The sequence below is a fragment of the Ursus maritimus genome, unplaced genomic scaffold (genome assembly GCF_017311325.1).
Source record: "Ursus maritimus isolate PB19 unplaced genomic scaffold, ASM1731132v1 scaffold_6, whole genome shotgun sequence".
Classification (NCBI taxonomy): domain Eukaryota; kingdom Metazoa; phylum Chordata; class Mammalia; order Carnivora; family Ursidae; genus Ursus; species Ursus maritimus.
Window position 1 is genome coordinate 7,340,857 of NW_024426774.1, and position 13,315 is coordinate 7,354,171.

General features: G+C 59.0%; 1 protein-coding gene across 5 annotated transcripts in view; it reads right to left on the reverse strand.

Annotated features, from left to right (window-relative positions):
• The window catches only part of COLEC11 (collectin subfamily member 11), a 28,647-nt gene that overhangs the window by 78 nt on the left and 15,254 nt on the right, over positions 1–13,315 (reverse strand). For 2 of the 5 annotated variants that reach the window (XM_040622857.1, XM_040622855.1), the window contains 3 exons: positions 4,723–4,776; positions 685–780; positions 1–527 (listed from right to left, as the gene is read on the reverse strand). The exon at positions 1–527 is cut by the window's left edge and continues 78 nt beyond it. In XM_040622857.1, the coding sequence (XP_040478791.1) occupies positions 136–527; positions 685–780; positions 4,723–4,776 (542 nt within the window). In that variant the 3' untranslated portion in view covers positions 1–135. Of the gene's footprint in view, positions 546–684; positions 781–4,722; positions 4,777–7,052; positions 7,125–13,315 lie in introns of all 5 variants that reach the window. The other 3 variants (XM_008685889.2, XM_008685836.2, XM_040622854.1) reach the window with 3 other exon arrangements.

Sequence of the window (13,315 nt, forward strand, 5' to 3'; positions counted from 1 at the left end):
AAGTCCGTAACGAGCCCATGGTTACCAGACGCGCACTGAGACGCGGTACTTCCTCGCAACCACGCCCGGACACGCGGTCTCTCCCCCGCAGCGCCCGCCTCGAGGTGCGGGGGCCGGTCGCCCCAGGGCCACCGTTCACACGTGCTCCTTGTCGAACTCGCACAGGAAGTGCATGGTGACGTGGCAGGCCACGTCGTTCCAGCCGCCCGAGGCCACCATCTCCACGCAGTCCTCCTCGTCGTAGGCGTTGTTGGGCTCGCCGCTGCGCCACTTGTTGAAGGTCTGCATGGGGGAGCGGTCCGAGTACACGAACGTGCCCTCCCTCTCCAGGTCGTTGATGCCGATGAAGACGCGGGCCAGGCCGGCCTGCGCGATGTAGGCGGCCATCAGGCCGTTGGCGGCCTCGTCCTTGGGCATGCCCAGCGTGCCCCCGCGGCCCTGGCAGGACAGCTGTGCGTCCACGTACCTCTTCTCCTCCTTCACCAGCAGGTAGATCTTGCTGTCTGTCTCGCGCACGCCGGCGACAGCTGCGGGGGGGGGCAGTGCTGGAAAGTGAGCACTCGCGTTTCTGTAAACACGCTCGGTGCGGGGCGCACACGCGAGACCCACGGACAGCGGGCGGACTAGCCGGCGGAGCCCCTCGTCTAGCGGGTGGGGGGAAGCAGGGGAACACTGAGAACATACCATTTTTTATGAATTTGAGCTCCGTCGTCAGCTGGGTGACCTGGTTGTCCATCTCGCCGATGGCCTTCCTCAGCTGGCTGCACTCGCACGGGATGCCTGCGGAGACCGCGCCCCGCGTTAGAAGACGCAACCCCGGACTGTGCCCCCACCCAGACAGAAAGCTGCTCTGCACGCGGACCCCGGAGGCCTTCGAGGCCCGGACAGCGATCCCGGGCTTCATCCCAAAGGCCAGGAGAAGCAGAAAGACGTCAGCAGGGCGGCGTCAGGACTGACCTGTTCTAAAATAGGGCTCTGGGTGGGTGGGAAGGAAGAGGGCAGGTGCGGGGAGACAGGTGGAAGGTGGGGTCGTGCAGCAGCTTGGAGGACGACGGGGCTCAGGGCAGCGACGTGCTGACGCGGAGAAGCCAGAACATCCGTGGACGGTGGGGCCCCCAGGGCATGAGGGTCCCTCACGCAGCGCTGTCAGGGGTCCTGGTGCTTCTGGGGCCCCGAGCTGCCTCCCGTGAGGAGCTGCACTTGTCGACACCCCCTCCCCACCGCAGCGGGGGACCCGGCCACTGCCAGCCCATCGCCTCCCCCAGGACAGGAGCACGTCCGCCCTGCACTGGCCCTACCGACAGCCCACACGCAGGACCCGCCTCTCTCCCCGCAAAGCCCACGGTGCTGAACTCCAGCCGCACCTCCGGATTGAGCAGCCCCTGTGGAAGCCTGGGCCCGTCTTCCAGAATCTCCGCCCTCCTCCACCACTCAGAGTCCAGAACACCCTCACTTCCACGCGCACATCCCATCCACACTCGGCGGCCCCAGCGATGCTCAGGGGCCAGGGGGTGGTTCTGCAGCGGGAGTGCCTCTGAGACCAGTGTCACGTCCACACCCCCTGAGGCTGTCCAGGCTTCCTGGATTGCTCTCCGCAGTGACAAGTCGTGGGCTTTTTCCTCCGTGTCCTTTCAAAGAGTCCCTTGGCCTCCAGGCCAGCCCCACATGCCACCAGGTCCTCCTCCCCACGGGACTGGCCATGTCCAAGGTGGCCACGAGAGGCACTGCTGTCCGTCCCGTGACCGCACGCGGCCAATTTGATGCCCATTGGCCATTCCTCCTCCTCTCCGCAGTACTGACAGAGCCCTTCAGACAAGGGCTTTCTACGCAGACATCTCTTTCTTCCCCAGTTTCCAAGCTCCGAGCTTTCTCGAGGGCTACTGTCTGAATGTCACAAGCAGAATGAATTACAGCAAATGGAGACACAGTATGTGTGAGAGAGAGGGAAAGACAAGCTGATTCAGCAAGTGGATGCCGGAACGTGCTCGCAGATACGGCTGTCAGGAAGGGACGGTCAGGACCCAACCACCGTTCGCTCCAAGATCCCTCCACCTGTACCCCCCAGGGCCTGACGACAAGCTCACGGAGAGGTCATGAGAGCCTGAACGAGGGGTTGGTGCAGGGGCAAGACACAGGACAGCTGTGCAGATGGCCTGGGACTGTGAAGGACAGCAGGGACAGCATGGAACAGTGTGGGACAGAGGACAGTCAGGTGGGCAGAGAAACTGCCAACAGGACACAGAGGACAACACCCATGTGGGACACACCACATGAGCCGAGGGGTGGCTGGACCACCATGGGCAGCAGGACATGGTGGACATGCGCGAGGCAAGGGGACGGATAGGGCCAGACTGCAGGGGCCCCCAAGGTGGGCACGCTGCTGGGGGAGCCGCACAGAGGAGGAGAGGCAGCAGACGAGCTCCATGGAGAGGGGACCATGACCGCAGGACAGCAGGCAGGGAGGCCACTGTCATCAGCACCAGGAAGCCTGGCCACGTCCACTGAGCAGCCAGGGTCCCCGGTGACCTTCTCGGGCTTCAGGCTGCAGGGAGCTACAAGGAGCTCTGGAGTGAGAAAGTACGGACGTGCTTCCCCGAGAAGTCGATGGTCAGAGGAAGGGGGAGGTGCTTAGAAATGTGCTTGGGGACAGGTGTATGGGAGCCCATCCTTGTAGTCCCTGGAAGGACGTGACAATATTCAGGTAGAGGGAAATCAAATACTGAAACAGTCTACAAGAGGGTGTGACAGACAAGGAGAGAGTGGGCCAGTCATAGGTACTCCGTTTTCCACACCTCTGCAGTTTTATTTCATGATTTACACTTTTTTCTCAAGTGCAATTTTCCCCATGTCTTGGTTATTCCAATAGTGCTGCTATGGCCATAGGGGTGCAGACATCTGTCTGAGTGAGTGTTTTGTTTCCTTTGGATGTATTCCCAGAAGTGGGGTCGCTGGATCACATGCTAGTTCTATTTTTAACGTTTTGAGGACCCTCCACACTGTTTTCCAGAGTGGCTTCGCCAGCTTGCATTCCCACCAACCGTGCACAAGGGCTCCCCTTTCTCGGCATCCTCACCGACACCTGTTAGCTCCTGTCTTTTGACAGCAGCCATTCTGACAGCTGTGAGGTGACATCTCATTGTGGTTTCGATTTGCATTTCCCTGATGACTGGAGATGTTGAGCGTCCTTTCATGTACCTGTTGACCTTTCGTATGTCTTCCTTAGAAAAGTGTCTATCCGGGTACGCTGCCCGTATTTAATTAGGTTGTCTGTTTTGCTATTGAGCCGTATGGGCTCCTTATACGTTTAGGATCAACCCGTCATCAAATGTTCCGTTTGCCAGTGTGTTTTCACTTCATTGGTGGTTTCCTTTGTTGTGCAGAAGCCTTTTCAGTTTGAGGTGGTCCCGCCCACTTACTTTTCATTTTGTTGCTTGTGCTTCAGGGCGTCATATCCAAAAACGCACGACCAAGACCCACATCAGGGCGATTCACTCCTGTTTTCTTCCAGGAGTTGCATGGGTCTCAGGTCCTACATTTAGTTCTTTAGTCCATTACTAGTTGATTTTTGTGAGCAATGTAAGGTGGGGGTCTAGTTTCGTTGTTTTCCGTGTGACAGTCCTGTTTTCCCAGCGCCTTTATGGAAGAGACCGTCTTCTCTCCACTGAGTGTTCTTGGCTCCCTTCTTAAATGTTAGTTGGCCGTATGTGCCTGGGTTTATTTCCAGGCTCTCGCTTCTGCCCCATCGGTCTGTGGGACTGTTCTTATGCCGGTGCCACCCTGGTTCGATTCCTGTCGATTTATGGTGTAGCTCGAAATCAGAGTGGGATGCCTCCTGCTTGCTCCACATTATAAGCCTAGTAAGAAATGGAAGCCCTTCAAGACTGTTACAGAGAGGAACAAAAACCAGCCGCCCGACCTACGTGTCCAGCCACGATGAATAGATTAATGAGTTGTGACGTGTATACAATGGAGTAATATTCAGCTGTAAACAATTAGGAAACCCTGTCATTTGTTGGTTTTTTGTTTTAAGATTGTATTTGTTCATTTGAGAGAGAGCACAAGAGAGAGCGAGCACAAGCAGGGGGAGCAGCAGGCCAAGGGAGAGGGAGACTCCCCGCTGAGCAGGGAGCCCGATGCAGGACTCGGTCCCAGGACCCCGAGATCATGGCCTGAGCCGAAGGCAGACGCTTCACCGACAGAGCCGCCCAGGCACCCCAGGGAACCCTGTCATTTGTGACAGCATGGATGGACCCGGAAGGCATTATTGTTGGTGATTCGAGTCACGCAGAGAAGGACAATCTCTGCAGGATCTCACGTCCATGTGCAGCGGGGGCGGGGAGCTGGAGGAAGGGGGCCAGCAGGTCAGGCCCCCGTCGTGAGGTAAATGCCCACCGGGGGTGCGAGTCACAACGTGAGGACCACAGCTAACCCTCGGCGTGACACACAGGGAAGCTGGTAAGAGAGCAAGTCCTTGGAGTTCTCATCGCAAGGATAATTTTTTTTTCCTTTTCTCTTCTTTCTTTTCTTTTTATTGTGTCTACATGGAAAGAAGGATGTCAGCTGAACGTCTGGTGGCGATCCTGTCACAGTATCTGTAAATCAAACCATTGTGCTGAACACCTTAAACCTTTACAGTAATGTAGTCGATTATCTCGCAATAAAACTGGGCAAGAATACAATTTTTAATATGCTTTAAAAGCCCTTGCCCCCTGTATGCCATACCTGGTTCTCCGTTAGGGCCAGGGGGTCCCATGTCACCAGAATCTCCTTTTTCACCTGAAAAAGGAGAACAAGGTCAAAACAAGGTCAAGCAGAGGTGGGACACGTCACGTGAGCTTAAAATTGCCAAGGTTCACAATGTTATTTCCTCCATGTGTAATGTCCTAGGGTTTCCCGCGGGCCCCTCTTTGCTGTGAATACAGGGAGTTGGGTTCCACAGATAATTAGTTCTTCAGGTTCTGTCAATGTGACGTGGAACATATGCCTATCACGAGACTTGAGAGATTACCCGACAATCCTTCTTCTGAAAAATCCCGGATGTGTCATGGAATAGTCTACAGATAGCATGTCATGTACCCTGAGCCCGAGTCAGTAACAACTAAATCTGACTCCAGCTCTCGCCCTGCTGACGGCAGGGAAACAGTGATGCTGGCCCCGGGGTGGACCTGGGGACAGTCTCCCCCCGGGGAGCACCTGGGCTCCTGCCCGGCCTGAGACGCAGACTCATGTAGACAGGACACGCCATGCAGTGCCCCCCCTGCCCCCCTGCCTCCCAGCTTATGAAACAAAGGGGTTGGACACAGTCGTGCTTTCTGGCTACTCTAAATTAGACAACAAGTCTGTTAAAGGCACATGAACGTTCCTGCAGCGTGCGCCTTCTCCTCCCCGAGACGACCTGAACGTCCCAGCCGGCGTGGGACGGGGAAGCAGCAGCGCCTCCTCTCTCCGTGGATTCCACCGCACCCGTCCCCATGGGGAGGAGAGAGCCTGCCGGTCCCGTCCACGCCATCCCTGTGACCCCCTCAGCAGCCTCGGGGCTTGGAAATGACTGGAAGCTCAGCCTGACCAGGACCCGGGAAGCAGATCACGTAAACCAAGCTAACGGAGGGGCTTGCGGGCATGCTGTCCCTCGGGGAGACGCCGACAGCTCCCCGGAGTGCACGTAGAACACGAGAGCACACACGTCCCTACTCGGAGGCCAACATGCGTTACGTTTCCCACAGCAGCTAAAAGGGGGCGACAACCCAAATCCCTACCAACAGATGCGTGAATAAAATGTGGTGTAGCAATGATTCAGCCTTAAGAAGGACATGAACCTTGAACACAGGCCGCCAAGTGAAATCAGTCAGACATCCAGGAATGACCGAGAATACTCCGATTCGTGCAGACTGGAATTAGAAGAGAGGTGACCACGGCTGAGAGGGGGACCAGGAGACCCCGCCTCACCAGGACAGAGCTCCTCTTGGGGGAACGAAAGCGCTTTGGAAATGGTGCTGCTGGACACTGCGAATGGACATAATGCCACTGACTTGTGCGCTCGAAAAGAGTTAAAATGGCAAATTTCATGTCATGACTATTTTACCACAATTTCTCAAAGCCTCTGTGAAGCGCCCCTTCCCCCTTCATACCACGCATATCTACGTGCTCCCCAGCGAGCGGGCCGTCCCAGCGGGGCTCCCCACGGGGTCGCCAGGAGTCGCTGGGCTGGCCAGTCTCCGTCACGCTCCCGGCCGAGGACCCCTTCCTGCCAGGGACGAGCCAAGGCCAGGGGGATGTGCGTGGCCATCCCTGGGAACAAACCGCCCGAACCCCCTCCCAGCTCAGCCCCCCGGCAGGTTAATGAGGCAGAAGAACTCCAGCGCCGGCCTTGGGCAGACCGCCCCGCCCCCCTCCCTGCCGCACAGGCTCAGCAGCGTTGCCAAGCACCGCCCCCCCCCCAGCCTTGGCCTCCCCATTAGCACCCAGGGGGAGGCGTGGGGACCTCCCCAGGATCGCTCACTGAAAGCCCAGGCCCGGAGACCCGGCACAGGCGCAGGACCACCAGGGGCCCCGAGTGTTTGCTGACCACATGGCCCGGAGCATACCCTTCTCTGCCTGGGCCTCCGTCTCCCGACCCGCCCACCCCTGCAGGGCTGTGCAGTCAGACGAGGTCACGAGAGACCCAGGCAAGGGCAGGTGTCTTGTCACTCGAGGGCTGCTCTCACCCCAGCCGTGGCCTTCCTGGGTCTGTTCTCGTGGAGAGCCACCCACAGATTCAAGAAGTCACTGAAGCTGGAGGTGGACAGACTGTTTCTGGAGCACCGTTCTTCCGTTACTCAAACGGGCTCAGCGTGTCATCAAAGTGGTTACGGAAGTGGCCGTGAAAGGTCTTGCCTAAGTAACCAGCCCCAGTTCTCCGCCGGGGTGCCCTGTGAATCCTGCGGGACAGGGAGCGCTCGCCCCACCCTGGGGGGTGCACGGCCAGCAGGCAGCACTGGCTCGTCGGCAGCCGTCCTAGAGCACCCGGGCCACGAGCCTGGGAGGGAATGGGGCAAGAAGTGCGTCGCAAATACCTTTAGAACCAATGGGACCAATTTTTCCATGGCGACCCACACTGCCCTTCTGTCCTTTGTCACCCATGTCTCCTGAAAAAACAACAAGATCAAAGTTGGTTGGTGCACAGGTAATTCGGTATATCTCCCGTTCAGCATCACACACGCGCACACGCGCACACGCACACACGGGAGGGGACGGAGAGGGCAGAGCTCTTGTCTGAATCTCTTCCAGGTCACATATGTGATTGACCCCGGAAGGTCCTTCACAGGTCACTTGTTGAGAGATTCCCCAGAGGAAGACATGCCCCCGTAAAAGCCCCACGCACTCGGAGCAGAGGGGACGCGGGAGGAGACCAACGGCGCGTCCCTTAACCCGACCCCAGCCGAGGCCCCTCCTGCTGTGCGGTTACGTCAGCGGGGAGAGGCTGTCTGTCCGCCATCCCAGCCCGGGAGCAAGTCAAGCAGGCCACGCTCCATCAGGGGCACACGGGCTGCTCTCGGGAGCTGGGATACCCGCCAGCGGAGGTGCGCACAGTGACAGAGCCGTGGCTTGTCTCCTGGGAGAGGCAGGGAGACTGTCACACAGGAAGCTGGAGGAGAGGGGAGGGAGGAAAGGGAGGGTCCAGGGAACACTTGGTCACACACTTCCTAGGAGCTAGTCCTCCAGCAGGCCCTGGTTACACACCAGCCGTCAGTCCCTTCGGCGCGGCTTGGAGAGTCGCCACCCCGTGCTGCCCCCTCGCCTCCTCACCTCCCCCATGCTGCCCGTCACCGCAGGCTGGCCCGGTGACTGTTCTCACGCCTTGAGCCCACCGGACTGTCCTTGCTGACCCGTGCACTAAGACCGAGAATGGCGGTCCTCACGCGTTCACAGAACAGATCACACTGGCGGGGGCATTTTCTCCAGCAAAGTGCTCTTAAACTCCTGGCACCCGCTCCTGCTTGTCTGCTGGTGACCACCACAGACCGCAAACCAAGCCAGCAAATATCAAATACACAGAGAACGCTTGGTAAAAGAAACATGCAGTCAGACTGAATTTAATAATATGAAACTAGATGAAATTCAGAGCCAGCAGCTCTGCAGGAGAAAGGGGACAGGAAGGACTTCGCGTTTTGTGCAGATAAGGCTTCATCCTGCTCTGACACCAACTCACGCCTTAAAACTGAGGACTTCCCGGCCAGGAGCCCTGAGCGTTGCAATATTCCCTAAATCAAGGATAGACAGAGGTCAGAGGACAGAACACAGGCTAACATGGAAACACACCCCTGTGACACACAGAAATGGCTGACACTCCCACAAACTTGCTCACAAAACACATTCACATCCACTCTCTCCCTTGGTTACAGAAGTGACTCAGTGCACAGACAAGGCCCCGAGGGTCTGAGGGCTCATCCAGGTCAAGTGCTCGGTGTGTGGCAGGACCAGGACAGAGCTGTGACCTGCTGATCTGAGACCCAGCGCCCCTTTCCTGGCACCACAGTGGGCAGAGGACCCCAGGGAGACCGAGGCCAGGCTGGCCCAGCCGTGACAGACACGACTCGGGCCACAGATCCCGTGACTGTGAGCTGTGCGTGGTGCCGGGGACACAGGGCGACAGGACTTAGACCAGCGGGGAGAGATGGGGAGCCATCAGACACCTGTAACAGGTGTATTGTAACAGGAGAGGCACTGTAAGCCCTCGCGAGTGGGGGATGGAAGAAGGCATCCGAGGGGGAGGTGCACGCAAACCTCCAGGTGGGGAGTTAGAAGAGAACGACAAGACGGGATTCATGCTTGACACGCATGTGGCGACACCGCAGAGGGGCTGGAAAGGGGCGAGGACACCCGGTGGGGGAACAGGTGAGAGCTGGAGGCAGGTGCACTGGAGCAGTGTCTGGGAGGGAGGGGGAAGAAATGCCACATCTGAGAAGGGGTTAGGAGCCAGTGACGGTGACAGCGGGGAGGCGCCTGCACATGCAGGGGTGGGGAGAGGAGCAGGGAGTAGGCTGTTCCTGCGGGGACCTCTGCAGAAGGAGTATTCAGCAGGGCCTCAGTGGCTGGGTCTACAACAGGCCCCAGACCAGCAAGGTCAGGATAACTGAACACACGGGCGGCCTGGTGATGTCGCCCCACAGGAGAGGCAGGCCCGGGGGACCCTGCAGGGCATTGGAGGAGGGGGCGCCCACGGGGTCGGAGCTGCACAGTGAGACAGGTAGGAAGGGGCAAGCGTGAGGCCCTGGCCAGAGCAGGGTCAGCGGTTGAACAGTGCAGAGAAGCCTCGGTGGTGGGAGGCAGCCCCTGCAAAACCCCAACCGCACCAGCTTGGGTCCAGTGGTCCATGGGGGGCAGCGCTGTGAACCGGCTATCTGCACCCCCCATCTGCACCCTCGCCAGTGGGAGCCGGCCCTGCCCCCTCCACAGCCAGACCACCCTGAGTCACTGCGAACCGGCTCCAGTCTCCCCTCCTGCCACCGGGGTCCCCAGAACAGCCTCGCCCTCTTTAACCCAACTGGTGAACCACCAGAGCAGCCAGAGGGAAAGGGAACCAGGACAGACCGCTTTCAATCGACCCCCGAGCCTAGCACGCAGCCGGGCACACACTCGCCCCTGGGAACCGGGCGCCAGACAGCCTGCCATCGCTGCTGAGTGTGGCTGGTAGGGACATGTGCCAAGTATTCACCGCTGTGGAGGAACCGCTGCGGCCACAGGAGGCAGGGGTGAAGGAGGCAGGGGTGAAGGGGGCAGGGGTGAAGGGGGCAGGGGTGAAGGGGGCAGGGGTGAAGGGGCGCTACTTCATGCCGAAGGAAGAGCAGGGGCCACCAAGCCCTCCGCTGCCTCTGAGCCGCGGCCGGGAATGCCTCTGGGGCCCTCACCCCCGGCTCAGCCTGTCTCGAGACGGATCCAGGGATTGGCACGCAGCTCTGCCCTTTGCGCCCAGCAGCTCTGACCCGGCAAGCCAGAGACGCAGAGCTGGCTTACTCCAGTGCGCGACACGGCCCTCCAGACATGCAAGCGCTGTGCTCTCTGCAGTGCTGCCTCCAGCCTGCCCACCCCGGCTGGCCTCTTCCTCTGGGCGTAGTCTGTGCTGTCTGCTCCTCCGACGAGTGACCCCCCACCCAGGCTGAATGCCCCCCATGGCCTGCTTACCGTCACCTCCCTCAGGGGCCTGAGGGGTGCTCCCTCCAGTACTGGAGCCCTGACCCCCTGTGATTGGGGCTGCAGGTGGGCCTTGGCAGGTGAACAGGGTTCGATGAGGTCACTAGGGGCCCCAGCGTGGGACTGCACCAGGAGAGACGCCAGAGCTCGCTGTCTCTCTCCGGCACCGGAGAAGACGGCCATCTCCAGTCCGGGACAAGCTCCTCAGCAGAGCCCGGCCAGGACGGCACCCGGATCTCGGACTTGCAGCCTCCGACACCGTGAGAAACGCAGGTCTGCTGTTGCAGCGGTCCTGGGGTAGCACTCTGCTGTGGCATCCCGGCCGACCGAGTCACCTCCCTTGTCCCAACGCTCGTGCCCACTGACGAGGTCAGAATCCCAGAGCTGACTACAGTGTCTCTGCCCAGCTGCTTGCAAACAGCGTTCTGCAGAAAATCAACGTTCCTGGGATGCGGACACTGCTCTCCGTGCTGTTCCAGGCCCCGAGTGCCCACTACAGGGCAGCCCTCTTTCCTAAGCCTTCTTCCAAACGGCTAAGCTGTCTGTTCCCTGACTCTGGAGCATGCCCCCTTCCTGGGGCCCTGGCATGGATCACGAGTGCTGGAGAAGTTGGGCGGAACCGCAGGATAAAGGTCGGGAGGACCTCGCTGTTTATGCCTTTCTAATGTTCATGTGTCCCCTCGAGGTCCTTCTGTTGTTTTCACTCAGCGGTCAGCAGCGGTCGGCTGTGACAGTCTGTGTCCCGTTTCACTCAGCGGTCAGCAGCGGTCGGCTGTGACAGTCTGTGTCCCGTCCTCGTGGGGAAACTCAGACTGAGTACAGCACGAGTCCATACGGTGCTCGATGGAGACAGTGCCCAGAGCAGGAGGCATTGGCACAGACCGTCCAAGCGAACCCTAGCTTCAGATGGGAAGACAGAGACCCAGAAAGACCCAGAGGCTGGCACCCGCACGAACCAGCTGGAAGGACTGTTCCCAACACACGCCCCCCCCCTGAATTCCCACAGGACAGAGGCAGGGTTGCCAGAGCCCGGAGAATAAAGGAATGTGCCTTCCCACTCAAAAGCCCGAGTACACACCCTGGCTGTGAGTGTGGACCTGTCACGTGAACAAAGAGTCTGCTGTCCACCAGGAAGACTCTAGAAAGGTAGGAGGGAAGCTCTTCTCCCTGAGGCCCCGGCAGAGAGAAACTCAGCAGGAGACCTGCCCCCCTTCTCCCACCCAGACAGCTCCTACGGCCAAGCACACAGTCGGAGGAGAGCACTGGACCAAGACACCGGTCCTCAGAAGCATAGCAGGTAAAACGCCTTCCCCGCCTGCACAGAACGATTGATTACTGGGCCATTTCATGGGCAGAGGGCTGCCGTCGGAGTCCAGCACGCTACCTGCTGTGTGAGTAAGTTATAACCCGAGACGACTTGAGAGCAGCTGAATCGCACAGCCAGACCTTAATGCCATGTGCCATCTGTCTCCAGCAGGTGCCGAGCCCAGCTCCTGCCCTTGGAGAAGGGTGGGACCCTGGCTGGGGCGTTCTGAGGACAACCGGAGGCCTCACAGAGCAGGGTGACGGAGGCGGTCACTGAGCTTGACCAGGAGCCGGCCACTCGGCACCCTGGTCTCAGCAGCCTCCCGAGCCCCAAAACGATAAACATCCGTGTTTAAGCAGCCCCGTCTGTGGGACTTGTTACGGCAGCCCTAGCAGACTAGGACACTTTCTCTGCCCACAAGAGAAACAAAATCAGAGAGGCCAAGCGACCCACCTCAAGTCACACAGTGCTCGAGTGAAGACTGTGGTTCCGTGACCCAGAGCACGGACTCGCAGTCAGGCAGACGATACCCCAGTCCCAGGCCGTTGCCCATGCAACCTTGGACATGTTGCCACCTGCTCTGAGCCTCAGCGTCCTCGTCTGTAAAGAGGCATCAGAGTGCTGGTCACCCGGATCGCCACAAATCCCGCACTGTGGCTGAGAGCAGTGGCGTCTTCCTGGCACCAGGGACGCTCTGCATAGAGCCAGTCACAGCAGGAAGGCCGCATTTCCAAGAGCCGGCTGAACGCGGGCTGCAGGCTTGTGGTAAGACAAACACCCCCGGGGCTGTGTCGCTGGAGGCTGAGGACACTTGGCCAGTGGGGAGCTGGGACAGCTGCCCGGCGGCCCCGCCTTACCTACCCCCAGATGGTCCCTCTTCCTCTAACAACGGCCTCTTCCACCGGGCCCCACAGGCCCTGAGACATGGAAGACCTGGTCGTGCCACAGGCCACAGCAGCCTTACAGGAGGGCCGTGTGGGGAAGGGCGGGGCCTGAAGGGCGGCCAGAGACCCCACCCCTCTGCTGCACGGCCCCGCCCCACGGCACACCTGCTCTGATTGAGCAGACCAAGAAGAGGCGCCGGTCGCTGGGGCTGGGCAGTGTATACACGCTGTACACTCGTGTGTGCACACATACATATGTGCTCATGTGCGCGCATGTATACACGCTATGTGCTCGTGTGCACACATGTATGCACATGTATACACACTATGCGCTCGTGTGCACACATACATGTGTACACGTGTATACACTCGTGGGTGCACACACCCATACATGCCAATGCACATACAGCTATAAACACGTGCCCCTGCGTGTGCACACACATGCATGCAAACATACCTGCACCTGTTCACATGTACACACATACAAGCACACACATACGATACACACACACGTGTGTACAAACGTACCTTTTATCCTCACATTACTTGAGATTGTAAAGCTGGTAAGCACGAGCTGGGTTTGAGCGCAGACCGCCAGGGCACCCAGGAGCTCCCCGCAGCCCCCTGCACACTCGCCCCCGCCATACGTAGCCCTTACACACTGACCCACGGCTGGGGTGGCCGTCACTCCCAGTGGGAACGTTCTACCTCTTGGTGTGTTGGAGAAGAAAAGATGAGAACCATTCAAATCCCCTGAGACTGTCAACACATTATAGCCATTCCAGGTAGTTTGCGTAGCTGACTTGTTTTTACTTGCAGACATTTCTTGGGAAGTCGCCCTTGGGCAGGAAAGTATTGTGGTTATGAACCCAGAGGCTCTCACAGGAACACGAATCAGAACAAGAGCTCTACTGCCTTCCTCCTGCTTCCAGGAAGGTCTTCTTGTTCCTCCAGA